Source organism: Amphiura filiformis, chromosome 4 (assembly GCF_039555335.1).
Source record: "Amphiura filiformis chromosome 4, Afil_fr2py, whole genome shotgun sequence".
NCBI lineage: Eukaryota > Metazoa > Echinodermata > Ophiuroidea > Amphilepidida > Amphiuridae > Amphiura > Amphiura filiformis.
Genome location: NC_092631.1, coordinates 27,272,458 through 27,286,472, shown reverse-complemented (window position 1 = coordinate 27,286,472; position 14,015 = coordinate 27,272,458). Strand labels below are relative to the sequence as shown.

Sequence of the window (14,015 nt, the reverse complement as noted above, 5' to 3'; positions counted from 1 at the left end):
AATAACTGCGCACCATCTATTTTGAGGTCATGTGTGAAATCGGAGGGTTTTGTTTTGGGCTGAGGTATTTTTTTAAATACCGAGGCCCAAAACAAAACCCGACAATTTCACACAATTACCTCAAAATAGATGGTGCAAAGTTATTATTGTCATTCATTACCGTCGTATCTAATATTTTGAAGAAATCAAAATGACATTTTATGTTATTTTATGCCATAAAACGCTGTTAAATATAACCAGTTTTAATCATTGTTGTAACCTACCCTACAAAAAAAAATCAACCAGGCGTAATATAACATTCGCGCCCGACAACAAGAGCTACCAATCACAGAAGCGCAACGGCATCGCGTAGGCGTGTGCGTTGCCGTCACGCGTATCTTATACACGCACGCATGCGCAGAAGTCATTGTTGCGCGTCCGGAGTCATTGTGAGTTATTAATGACCTCGCAATTAGTGCACGGTCAGGCAATCAATTTCTTTTGATTGGATTACAGGCTTCGCGTATATTAATGAGGTTATGAATCAACACTTAATTGCCAAAAAGAGGACCAAAATGGCAGATTTTTTGTGTGTATGACATACAATAGAAAATAAACCTACCAGGTCACTATTTTAATGCACAATAGTGGACATGTCTCAAATGCATTTGACATGCAATTGGGACCTACTACAGACCTCAGACTGCAAAACCAGATGGTGCTCGTCATGTGTGTGCGTGCCCTCACTTGCAGGTTAACATGTTAATACCCAAACACATTATATACATTTGGGAAAAAATATTTGGGGGTGAAAAAATAGATGGGCTATTCCAATTCCAATTCATACATCCCCATATAGAAGACATAACCTTAATCTTCCACATAGGGAGTGTGAATATCAAAGATTACCTGAATGGGCGATTCCATTTGGAATCTATACTCCCCTGTGTAGAAGATTAAGGTCATGTCTTCCATAGGGGGTGTCCCTTTCCACCTGCACCATTGCACTATTCCATTTGAATTCCACACCCCCTGAGGAAGATTTAGCTGAAACTCTTCCACAGAGGGAGTATGAGTTTCAAATAGAACAATCAATTGAATATCTTCCATTTGAAATACTCCAGTTGTGGAAGAGATAGGTATAAAGCTATATACAGGGGGAGTATGGGTTTCAAAATAGTAAACCCTAGCCAATTCCATTTGAAAAACACACCCCTTCTATGGAAGACTTTTCTTAAATCTTCCAGAAAGTATGGCAGAATTCAAGTGGAACAGCCCATGCAATGTTCAAGCAGGGATGTAAGTGGGGGTAATGATCCACTTCCTGAAAATCACATGAGCCAAAGGCAATCAGTCGAGGCGAAGGCGAGACATGCAACGGGGGTAGGCGTTCACCCCCCCTCACAAAAAATGTTTTTACTCTTTTTATGACAAATTATCATCATCCAATTAAAAAATTATTTAAAAAAATTGATTTTTTTTTTTTTTTTTTTTTTTTACATTTTCGGATTTTTTTTTTTTTTTTTTGGCCCCATTTCCTGAATTCCGGAAATTTCCGAAAGTCTTACATCCCTGTTCAAGGGACTAACAATAAGATTCCAAACTATAGTGTACATGGCACTAGGATCCAAAACATTCTCATCTATTACATGTAATGCAGAGTTCTTTAACCCCAATACATTTATACATTCATTGAATGACCTTGGGTACAAAAACTCATACTCTGCAACTTGATGTCAAATTTTGCACTCTGATTATTTAATTGAGGTTATTGAACTATGCCATTGGGATGAGGCTATTGTGGTCCATAGTGTGTGAAAAAGGGGCTGATTTCACTACATGGTACTAATGTGTCCCACCAATTCCCAACATACTCGGCAGTGGGGTTTGACCCCCACCCTTTTTATTTTACCCCCACCCTTTTTACTGAGGCACCCTTTATACTGAAAATTCCTGACCCCCACGCTTTTTACTGAGGCACCCTTTATAGTGAAAATTCCTGACCCCACCACTTTTTGTATCCATTGATGAAGTCACACGCAATTTGAAGTAAATCAAGTATGCCGAATTCTGCACCTATTTCACACATGCTAGTCCGATGTGTTTCTCTCCATGAAGTTGTACATTATGTGAACAATGCAAATTTTATGTGAAAAGCTACTACTGTACTGTACAATAAACATTTTAATGCATAACTGTACTTTTTTGGCGTCCAAATGTTGTTCTTGTCATGAACTGATTCGTATCTCGCGTGCGCTCTGTGACTTATATCCTACCCTTCTTCGCTCAATCAATTATGCATATGATTAATGACGTCACTCATACATACGATCGATGTAAAGAATTATCTACCACACATCGTAACACGTCATGGAAAAAATCAGACATTTGCATATCACGGAAGGGCTTCCGGGGAGGATATTGTGCTGGTCTGGACTCACGTAAACAGGCGCTGGGCCTGCATCAAATGGAATTTTATCTTGCGCAGGTTTGGCGATTTTTCTTGGAATTATGATTGTTTTAACATTCAATAAAAATATACTGCAAGCTAAAACAAGCCCACACTTTTTATTTTATTCCCACGCTTTATACCATTCCACGCTTTTTACCCAAAAAGTTTAAACCTCCACGCTTTTACCAATTTTCAGAATTTCGAACCGGCACACATTAAAAAGCGTGGACTGCCGAGTATGCCAGGAATGGTTCTTTGAACATGTGCAAACAAACAAACACACACTTACCAAAGCCACCTCCTTGAGCAAATTTAGCCAACACATAAAAACCAATCAGCTTGGCTGGAAATATTACTTTACTGCCATCCTGTGGCGTCAAAGCATTGACTGTAAGCAAAAATATATATCAGTGATAAAACATAAAGTCACTTTGAATTTGCCGTAAAAGTTGTGATGTATCAGGATTAAATACCATAGCGATACCGTAAAACCCCGTCTACAAGCATATATAGTGTTTTTTATAAAAGCTTAATTAATTCGAAGCAAGCGTTAATATACCAATACAATAGATCAGTCTTAAAATAATACTTGTTTGTATATGCTAGGATCCGTAATTTATTTGCTCAAACTCCATAATGGCGACTGGATTAATGTAGCTTTCATCAGAAGCACACTATATGCTTGTAGACGGGGTTTTACGGTATATGTGAAAACAATTTTTGCATGTATTACCCTGCCTGCACTTTAAGTAGGCTGCACTCATCACCTGTCATGTCTGTGTCTGTGTGCAATCATAGATTGAATATAATATTGCTCTTTTCAAAGACATTAACCCTAACACTGGACCCTGCTTTTTGGGATCGGAAGTCAAAGAAGATCCGAAAAAGTCAAGGAGAAGAAGAATTTTTGACTTGGCACCCCGGATTGAACCTTTGACCCTCGCATGCCAAGCACACGATCACGGACCGGTAGCTACACGGGTTATTGCTGCCCGCCAGCAATTCCGTGCTTGCATATAACACTTAGGGTGATTGCGCGCCATCGCAGACCCTGGGATTCATGCATGCGCAGATTTTTTCATCGTAAGATTTTGTAAGATTTTTGGGTGTTAGGGTTAATCATACACAATGTGAGTGAGACGTACACTGAAAATTCCATAGATTACGATCTAGACCTTTATGCCTATTCTTTGATAATCAATGGTGCGATAAAGAGTTACGACATATGTCTAGTGCAGGGCAATACATACAAAAAAAATTTCACCTATTGCTATGGTAATTAATCCTGTTATATCACTATTTCTATGGCGAACCACAGCAGCTGAAGGGAGTATCCCATTATGCTTTGCGGTACCATGACAGAACTGAATGTGCTATTAGAAAATGTACACAAAACCCCACACTTTAACTTTCAATTACTTGCTTAAAGCAGGGGAGCTTAGACTTTTGTTTGAAAAAATATCATCCCTAAAGTATTGTGAATCTATCAATAGCTCTCAATATCGAAGCGGCTCTTGTTTATATTTTGTATACATTTGCTATGGAGGTTGCTGATATACTGCAATGCATGATGGGATACTCCTTTCAGCTGCTATGATGGCGAACAGTTTAATAGTAAAATTGTTTTTTACATTAAGGGGGTACTACACCCCTGCCCAATTTTGTGCCTATTTTTGCATTTTTCTCAAATATTATAGCGCATTGGTGACAAGTAAGATATGTATATTATAGGGGCAAGGACTACAACTACTGCACTGGAAATTTTATTTCAGCACAGACAACAGTTGTGGAGTTACAGTCAAAAATGAGGGAAAACCAATATTTGATCAAAAAATCAATAACTACTTGCCTTAAGTTGCTGAATTTTCAGTGCAGTAGTTGCAGTGTTTGCCCCTATAATATACATATCTTACCTGTCACCAATGCACTATAATTTTTGAGAAAAATGTAAAAATAGGCACAAAATTGGTCAGGGGTGTAGTACCCCCTTAATTTGATTTTACACAATATTATGAATGAGAGAAAATAACAAGAAGATATTTTGGAGCAACTTAAAAATCCTAACCCTAACCTCTTAATCCTTATCCTAATCTGGAAACCTGCCTGACCTAATCCTAAACCTAACCATTTGAAAAACACAAAATCATATTTTCACACCTCAAAAACCATATTTTCAAGAAAAAAACCATAACCAATTACTGCAGATTCTGTGAGTTGATGGTCGCAGATTTACACTTTTGTAAGAGAGATTGTGAAAATGATACTTGATAACATGCTTCACCAGCGCTTGACTGGCTAGACCTTTTTGATCAAGCTATTAGACAGTGAAGCAGTCCTCAGGTCCGCATATTTTTATTGCAAAAACCATATTTCTTAAAAAGAAAACCATACACCAATATTTTGTCATATTTTTCATACAAAATATAGTAGTTGGCATGTCTGCTTTTGGCTTTTTATAGCTCTCGTAGACATTAAGCGAGTTCTAAATGTCACCACTTTTATAAATGGGCCTAGAGTATAAAAAGTATTTAATGGCACATTTTCATTAAAATATTGTCCAAAATTATGCTCCAAATTGCATGAATTTAGTTTACAAAATTAAAAACTTTCTGCTTCTGAGGGAGGCACATCCCCCTCAGACACCTCCCTGTTCGCACTTTGCACGAAAGGGTGCTAATGCGCAAATTAGCCCCACCACTTCAAAAAACCCACCAGCCAACACTGTCCTTGATACTAACCGATTTCTTTATACAGCAGTGGCACAAACACATTGATAACTCTACCGGCTGCTAGGATCAACAAGCACACCACCACTCGTATTTGGAGTAAATATTGACCCTTTGGCCACACGTATGGCCAAATTAAGGAGAATTTATGGAAGAAATCTGCCCATGCTGACTCGGTGAGTGCGTCTCTGCTATTGAGATCTTCGTTCAATAGGGGCTGTAAAAAATTAAAAACAAAACAATGTTTTGATGCAAAATATTAGTGTGATAAAATAACCATCCTGATATACAGCTTTGATGCCAAAAGGTGTCAAATCTGTACAACAATTGGTGAACTAAAAATTTTTTTTTTCATAGTTTGTTGGCATAACGCTGGAGACAGGAATACCACTTCCAGGAAAAACAAAACATCTGGTCAATGTTCCTGCTTCAAGCAGATGGATCAATAACATTATCAACTAGGCGGTTACCCGTATTTCGCGGTTCTCGGCTGTCATAGTTATTGGCTTTTGCAGATCTCAAACCTGGGCTTCCTTGGCCAAAGTTACACCCACCGACCAAGTTTGAGCTCCATGAGCAATTTGAAATCTTTGTTTTTTGACCTATGACCTCTCAACCGTAGGTCTGACAAAAAGGTCACAATGGAACTTTTGTTTGTTAGTCCAATTTCCACCTACCCACCAAGTATGAGCTCCATAGGCAAATTTTTACCTTTTTGACCTTTGATCTCTTAACCGTAGGTCTGAAGAAAAGATCGCCGTAGAAACTTTTGTTTGTTAGTCCAAGGTCCACCCACCCACCAAGTTTGAGTTCCAGAGGGGCAATTTGAAATGTTGACCTTTCTTGACCTATGACCTCTTAACCGTAGGTGTGACGAAAAGGTCACCGTGGAAACTTTGTTTGTTAGTCCAAGGTCCACCCACCTACCAAGTTTGAGATCCATAGGGACAATTGAAAATTTTGACATTTCTTGACCTATGACCTCTTAACCGTGGGTCTGTGAAAAAGATCACCGTTGAAACTTTTGTTTGTTAGTCCAAGGTCCACCCACCCACCAAGTTTGAGCTCCATAGGGGCAATTTGAATTTGTTACCTTTCTTGACCTATGACCTCTTAACCGTAGGTATGATGAAAAGGTCACCGTGGAAACTTTTGTTTGTTAGTCCAAAGTCCACACCCACCCACCAAGTTTGAGCTCCATAGGGGCAATTTGAAATTGTTACCTTTCTTGACCTATGACCTCTTAACCGTAGGTCTGACAAAAAGGTCACCGTGGAAACGTTTGTTTGTTATTCCAAGTTCCATCCACCCACCAAGTTTGAGCTTCATAGGGGCAGTTTGAAATTTTTACCTTTCTTGACCTTTGACCTCTTAACCGTTGGTCTAACAAAAAGGTCACTGTGGAAACTTTTGTTTGATAGTCCAAGGTCAACACAATGGCATGGCTGGATTTGCCATTTTAAGTATTTGAAATTAGACTTCAATTGAACTTGACCCCGTCCTTGACCTTTGACCTTAAAAAATATAAACTCGTTCTTCCTCATACCAAGCTGCACCCACCACCAAGTTTGAGCCCGTGCACGACCCACGGTGGCCTCACATTAGCAGTCACAGACAGACAAACAGATCTACAGACAAACAGAGAATAGCGTATTATTATATAGATGCTTTAAGAAAACCAGAAGGTTTCTAGTGAAACTGTCAGCAGAAAAGTTTTTCATTATAGTCTTGACTAAGGACAGGGAAAATGCATAATGCACAAAAAACGATGAAATGTGCGCCTTTTGGGTAAAATTACACATTTTTAGGTCCAACCGCGAATTTTAAGTTTATCCACAAATGTGACCGTCCACGGCAAAATGCTTGTAAAGTCGGCCCCTGGTCAAATTTGTTTTCTTCAAACGATATAGAAGCGGAGTTATGGCTTGTTAATTTTTGCACCTTCAGTAAAAGGGTACATTATTTTGGTGCTACATTATTTTTCTACATTGCTGGTATTAAATATCAAATGGTCATAATTTGCGATCACTTCAAATCATCCCCAAGTCAACGAGGTTCAGGAATGTCCTCTCATTGTTAACTGTTGGTTAACCCACCACTTGAGCAGGATTTAGCTAAAGCAAACAAAGACTAAAGCTATTTACTAATTATATAAATAAGTGTAAGCTTATTATCCTCTTCACAATAGGATTAAAGATTGGTGTTTGACTGGACTAAAATGAGAAACATGTAGGACAAACATTAGGAACATTATGAATACAACCTTTATGCACATTTTGCACTGTAACTCGAAATACAATTTGCCGACTTTATGAGCGGTTTGAGATGGATGGTCACAAATAACCATTTTTTAAGTACTCATTTTCCAAAAACCTGGAGTTTTCACTAATATCAAAGAATCCATAATGATCTGCAACACAATCATAAAGTATGAAAAAATAGGCTGTCGCACAAAATTGCAAGAAAATAAAGAAGAAAAAAAAGCAAAATTTGTTAAAATATTGCAAATTCAAACTTTTCATGCGCAAATTGCACATTTTCAAAATCTGATTAATTAACAATTAACCGGATGAACTTCTTTAATTACATGTTAAACAGCCAAAAGAGTCAGTAGGGTTCCTTTTACTTTACCTTGTTATTTTGACTTAAAATGGACAGTTCCAAACCTTTCCTGACAGTTAAATTACTATTTTAATATTTCAGCATTTTGAATAATGAATAACAAAATTAAAATTTGATGGAAATTATACATTATGGCTTAGTTTAAATTGGTATTTAACCTCTTCCTACTACTCACCACCCTTTGTTCTCCATCGCCTTCATTTACCAGCAACATGTAACTCTTCTTCGGCAGTCCCGGCGCCCTCAACCCTACCACAAACAAGAACAATGTCAACACGTAACGAGACAGCCACAATCCAAACTCTATCTTGTGAGTTTCACTGTCTAATTTCCACCACCAATGAGGGCTCTTCCACGAGATAAACGCAAGGTTCTCGTGCAGAAACGCAGCTGACCAAAACAGAAGAATGATGGTGCCGTGACCACGAGCGTGTCGGGATAGGAAGGTCCAGGATCTTTCCATGTATATTATAAACCCAGAGAGGATGTAAGTTGCTATGTAGAAACATGTACTAAGCTCTATGTAGCCGTAAATTTCTTCATCACCTATCGTTGCAAGCAAGATGATACGCACGACATACTGCACGATCATTAGTACTGTTACAGCTATTTGAATATGAGACCACAATGGACCTGGTTTGAAGCGGTCTTCGATTTGAACGGACCTTTTCCAGAAGAGAAGGATTTGGATGCTTCCGAGAACAAGCATGATGAATGCTTGAAAGGAGGCAAACAGTGTTTCTAGAAAGCATCTGGACAAACCGTTGTCAATCCAGATATTTGCCATGGTGGTGTTGGCTGGGCAATATGGTGCGACTGCCATCTTGTAGATCTGTCAGTGTTGGTCTGGTCTGTGTAGAATTTCACTTGATAATCTATAGTTAAGAATAGAAAATGTATTAGAACAGGTAAATGTGTGTCTGGGTACCCAACACCCTGCTGTCACACTTTTTATCGCTTATAAGCGCTAGCACTGGCTAACCTGCTTGCAAGTGTTCAGCAGGTGCCTGTTTTACCTATTCAGCCTGGCGCAGCTCAGTAGGACCAGCATTAGGGTTTGGATTAGGATTAGGGTTAGGATTAGGGTTAGGGCTAGGATTAGGGTTAGGATTATGGTTAAGATTAGGGTTAGGGTTAGCATTAGGGTTAGGGTTATGGTTATGATTCACACCACTCCACGCCATACATAAATTCTCCCAGTCACATTTCCCCAATATGAAATTTTAAAAAAGTTAAAATTTAATTTTAATTTTACTTAAAGTTTGGCAGAGGCGGGGTTCGAACTCACGGCGCACCACGCCGCTTTGGATACGCTCTATGAGCCTAGCGCCTTAGACCACTCGGCCACTTGTCTTGATGGAATCCATTTGAAACTTATCTGAAGATATAATCGCAACTTCAATATAGGCCTACCACGTGACAAGCAAAAGCAGAAAAGCGTACCATATTTTATTTTATTTCCTAAAAACATTAATGTGTATTAATAGCGCTCAATTGTTGTTAATCCGACAATAAACGTGATAAATGCGCGTCTATATGGACAATACATTATATCGATTTTGACATGTGCTCGCACGGTGTCAGTACATTAGCATGGTCAGTAAAATACTATCTAGAGGAACCTACCATTTTTCTTGTATGTCGTTCGATGTTTTTATCAATTACATAAAAAATCCATTTTAGACCCCTAATGTTTTTTTCAGGAAATAAAAGATTAGATTACCATAAAAACGAAACAGTAATCTTTTGCGGGTCTAATGTTATTTATACATAGAATTTTCAACGTTTTTCCATCCTTATTCTTGCTCAATTAAAAAATATTTTGGCGTATATAAAATTGAAATAAAATTCTCTGCCTCATAAACGACATCAAATGTGCCACAATTGGGTATCACGAATCGTTATATATGATGTGCAGTTAATATTCATATTTTCTTTTATACAGAGGATGCTTCAGTTTTGACAGGAAAAATATTTTCTTGAAAACCCTCTCACTCGATTATTGCAAAACGGTAACCACGCTTCCCTAGAATGTGCAAAAATTTAGCATTAAAAGTTTTCTTATTCTAACAGCAAGCGTTTCTAGAATGAATTATGGCGAAATGTGGTGTAGTTATGATTAGGGTTAGGGTTATTCATTGGTAATATACTATATAGTAATAGGGTGGTCACATGAAAATTTCAAACCCACCCCTGGAATTACTTTTTCTGTCAGGATTGTTCCTGCTGCAAAATGATTTAAAAAACCTTTTGAATCAACTCAATCGGACAATCCGTTGCGAAGATACAGCCTTTTAAAGATTCACAAAATTGGCTATTTTTACCCCATTTTTAGGAAAATCCTGATTTTGTCATAAATTTGCATATTTCACGTAGTGATAATTGTGGGAATAAAGCCAAAGAAGACACGAGGTGTATTGTTTTTGTTTATTTAATGTTCATTTTATGCAAATATTAAAAATCCAGGGTCATAATTGCTATATTTGCTTCTTTACAACATTTTTAAAATGACTGAAATCACAAAAATAACTCTTTTGGCAGGACTTTTAAGGTAAATATATCTGATTTTCACCGTTGAGTGTTTTAGACCCCTAAACACGGAACGCGCGTTACGCGTTCGTCGAAAAAAAAAGACCCCTTTTTACACATTTTTTTGTTCACGCATGTGCACACCAATGTAGCTGAGTGACCCCCCGGGATATCATACCATACTAATACATTTTTTTAATGCAATATAACATAATAAAAAAAAAAAAAAAAGTGTATTTGAATTTATTTTAAACATTGTATCATCAGTATGATAGTAGAAAATAAAAGTGCTGACGATACTAAAGTTTGATGATCATGTGGGCATCTAAAGTTAATTTTTTATTACTTCCGTGGTCTGGGTACGCGCTGGTGAATTGCGATCGCGTAAAAGTGACAAGGTTGCCTACTACGCGCCACGCCGACGACCGATGGGTCAACCAGCTTGTTGTCAAGTCCGTTGATCAGCCAATCAGCGCAGCGGGATTGTTTATTTCTTCTGTGTGTACGCTTGTCTACGCTTGGCGCACAGCTCGGACCACGGAGTTATAAAGAATTAACTTAGCTCTTCAATGGTTTACAAAATATTACATTGTAGAATCATATTCATGTGAATGATTCTGCCATGTCTGATTGATTGTCAATGTCAATGCATGCATGTCATCATGGTCATTGTATCAACATTTGTCGTCAGTAAGCTTATGAAATTTACAGCAACACACAAGGCTGAAAATGTATTTCCATACCTTGATTTTCCTTTGAAAAAAAATACTCACTTCACATCGAATAACTAGCACTTCCACTATGCGAAAGAAATGCTTGCAATTACAGAAAACATTACTTTCTATGCTCAAAAACACGAATTCACTCAGTGACCTTCAACTTGCTATACAAAGCCCTGGATACAAATCACACCGCAAAATTGATCTGCTGCCCTCTATTTATTTAGACCGGCCCTGCAGATTTATATACAGTATTCATGCTCTTTTGCTCAAGGATCTCAGTGCTGTGATCTACTCCCCTGTTCCCTGAGACGAATATACCTAAGGTACCTTTAGGTATATTCGTCTCAGCCTGTTCCCCATCCCAGAAAAATACAGAACTAATTTTTTGATTTAAAAAATATTATCCTGTTTTACCAAATGAAACATTGCTAAATCCTAATCCTTTAGAAAGTCCTAACTGGAAGTAAAAGCTAGTAAAATTTTAATATTTGGTCAATATTTGGAAATAAGGGCCAAAAACATGCATTTTAGGGCGTTTTTCGACCTTTTCAGTATTCTGTGACAATCAAGCTCGGGGAGGGGGGGGCAAGCCTGTATGGGGCAGGGGCCCAAACTAGGGGGCAGGGGCCCAAATAGACAATTTTGCCAGGCTTATTGATAATAATCGTATGGTATTGCATATCGTATGGATTCCAATATCTCTCTTTCCCCCTCTCCCTCTCTCTTTTAATCCTCTCTCTCCTCCTTTTCCCTTGCACAAGGCGGGGACCCAAATAGTGGGGGGCGATCGTGCCCCTGCTCCCCGGCAGCTACGCCACTGTCAAGCCCAAAGACTTGATCAAGTTATGCATTCTAATTTTTGGAAAACACATTTTCCAATCTTTTTCATAACCAATTAGGACATAAAGGAAGATTTTTATTGATAATTTTTATTGAATTTTATTGTTAATTTAATTCTTTCATACCTGCATTATCTGGGATTGTTATTATTCATCAAGCAGACAGCTCAGGTTGATAACATTCAATATTTACCATCAACCAATATCATTGAAGAGCTTTTACCATTCCAGCGACAATTGCAGCAAAAAGTGGAAATTTATGTGATTTTGGGGGTTTTGCCTGAAAAAAAGGTTTCTTGATAGCTTGTGTCAGTCGTATGTGATAAGGCAAGGCCCAGTGGATGCTAAAGTCGAGCGATCACTCCCTCCCACTGGCAAGTAGGCAAATCAGTGCTAGCCTGTGACTGCAAATCTTAAGGCAGCTGTGTACTCTCAGACATGCATGTAGTAAAAGTGCCATAACTTCGTAATTATTCACGCAAGACGTATAAAAGTATACATTTTTATAAAGGCAAGACATCAATGAGTCTCAATATAAATACAGATTTGATGTAAAAACAACAATTATGAAGAAAATCACAAAAAGGTGAATTTTTGTTCGGTACATCATAACAAAAAAAATACTTTTTCCAAAAATGTTTGTTTTGTTTTTATCTTAGTCTTGAGGCACCATTCCAAAAACCTTTTTTTAGTTTTTTGATATTGGCCTTATTTTTTGAGATATTGACCATATAAGGCATCAAAATGAACTTTTTAAAATTCACAAACGCCTATTTGCACAAAATGATGCCTAAAATCGGAAATAGACCAAAATATAAAAAAAATGAGAAAACCGTTTCTTAAGTCGATCATGCTTTTTATGATGAGCATAATTGCTTACCTATAGATGCTGTATTTATTGAGTTATCGTGTACCTAAATCGTCATTTTACCGAGAAAATGAACATTGAAATAAAGGCCGTTGAAGTTTAAAGTGGTTACATTTTGCACTTTGATTGAAGCTCACAGGAGAATGCGGCATTTCTCGTTTTTCTACCTTACATTACGTGAACATCGGGTAAATCCACAGCCCCTTGAGAAGTTTGGGCGAAATCTTTTTATATCTTCATATTTAAATCGGGGGAAAGAAGTTGAAAAAATTCACATTTTATCAGCTAAAACGGAGCCATTTGACCGCTAGGTTTTTGTGAAATCAGTGCTTCCGTGGTGCTTCCATAAGATGCGCCGCGCATGCAGATAAGCGTTGCGTATGCGTAGCGTATCTGTGCGTTAACAAATTGCGTGACTACAAAATGCGATGCGTTGTTGCTTAGCGTGTAACCGGTGGTACAACAAAGATTTTCTTTCCTTTTAAATTGCGGAAGCGAGTGAAATAGTAAGATAAAATCCATAAAATAAAGCAGTTAGAGTTAACAAATCTGGATTTTCTTTCCTTGTATTTATAAAAAACATAACAAAGTAAATACATTTCAAAAAAGCTCAATTTCGCGAAAGAAACAATGTCTTGAGTACACAGCCGCGTTAAGTAACAGGCCACAAGGCACAACAGACTCATTGAAGGCAAACATTTTATATTATTTAATAATACCCGACGTTTCACATCACAAAAGCTCTGTTGATTTCATGTACCACTTTGAAATAGTCACAACAAAATGATACTTCTCAGTTTACACATCCACACTCTGTAATAAATTAACTTTATTCCACTCTACATTGTACCAAGAAGCTTGTTCCTATAAAATGACATACAGATGATAAAATGTAATTAGTAATTAGTTCAAAAAGAATTAATTGGAAGAGAGAAAAGTTAACCAACCCAAAGTATTACAATTAAACTGGGCAACATAAAAATGAAATCCCAGCCGGTGCACAACCAAACTGAAAAAAGCAAGGAAATGTGACGCCATGGGATTCGAACCAGACTACCAGCTTACACTGATAGATTGTGATTAAAATCTTTACCCCAGCATTAATCAAATAAGTAATGTGGTTACGAACAAGAACAAATGTGACGTCACGTGTCATGTCAAAAGGAGACACTTTTGGGCAGGTTATCAATTTTGAGGTTTTTACATATCTTAAATATAGAGATATTTTACTCCACAATGAGTACGGAAGTTATGGTATTACAAAATTGGAAATTGAGA

The 14,015-nt window shown here is 37.7% G+C and overlaps 1 protein-coding gene across 1 annotated transcript in view; it reads right to left on the bottom strand.

Annotated features, from left to right (window-relative positions):
- Positions 1 to 11,193, bottom strand: part of LOC140150759 (ATP-binding cassette sub-family B member 6-like) — a 37,560-nt gene extending 26,367 nt beyond the window's left edge. Inside the window, exons 1-4 of the mRNA XM_072172861.1 lie at positions 11,082 to 11,193; positions 7,955 to 8,654; positions 5,170 to 5,374; positions 2,721 to 2,819 (exon numbers count right to left, since the gene is read on the bottom strand). Of these exons, the coding sequence (XP_072028962.1) occupies positions 2,721 to 2,819; positions 5,170 to 5,374; positions 7,955 to 8,602 (952 nt within the window). The 5' untranslated portion in view covers positions 8,603 to 8,654; positions 11,082 to 11,193. The remainder of the gene's footprint in view (positions 1 to 2,720; positions 2,820 to 5,169; positions 5,375 to 7,954; positions 8,655 to 11,081) is intronic.
- Positions 11,194 to 14,015: the final 2,822 nt, after the last annotated feature.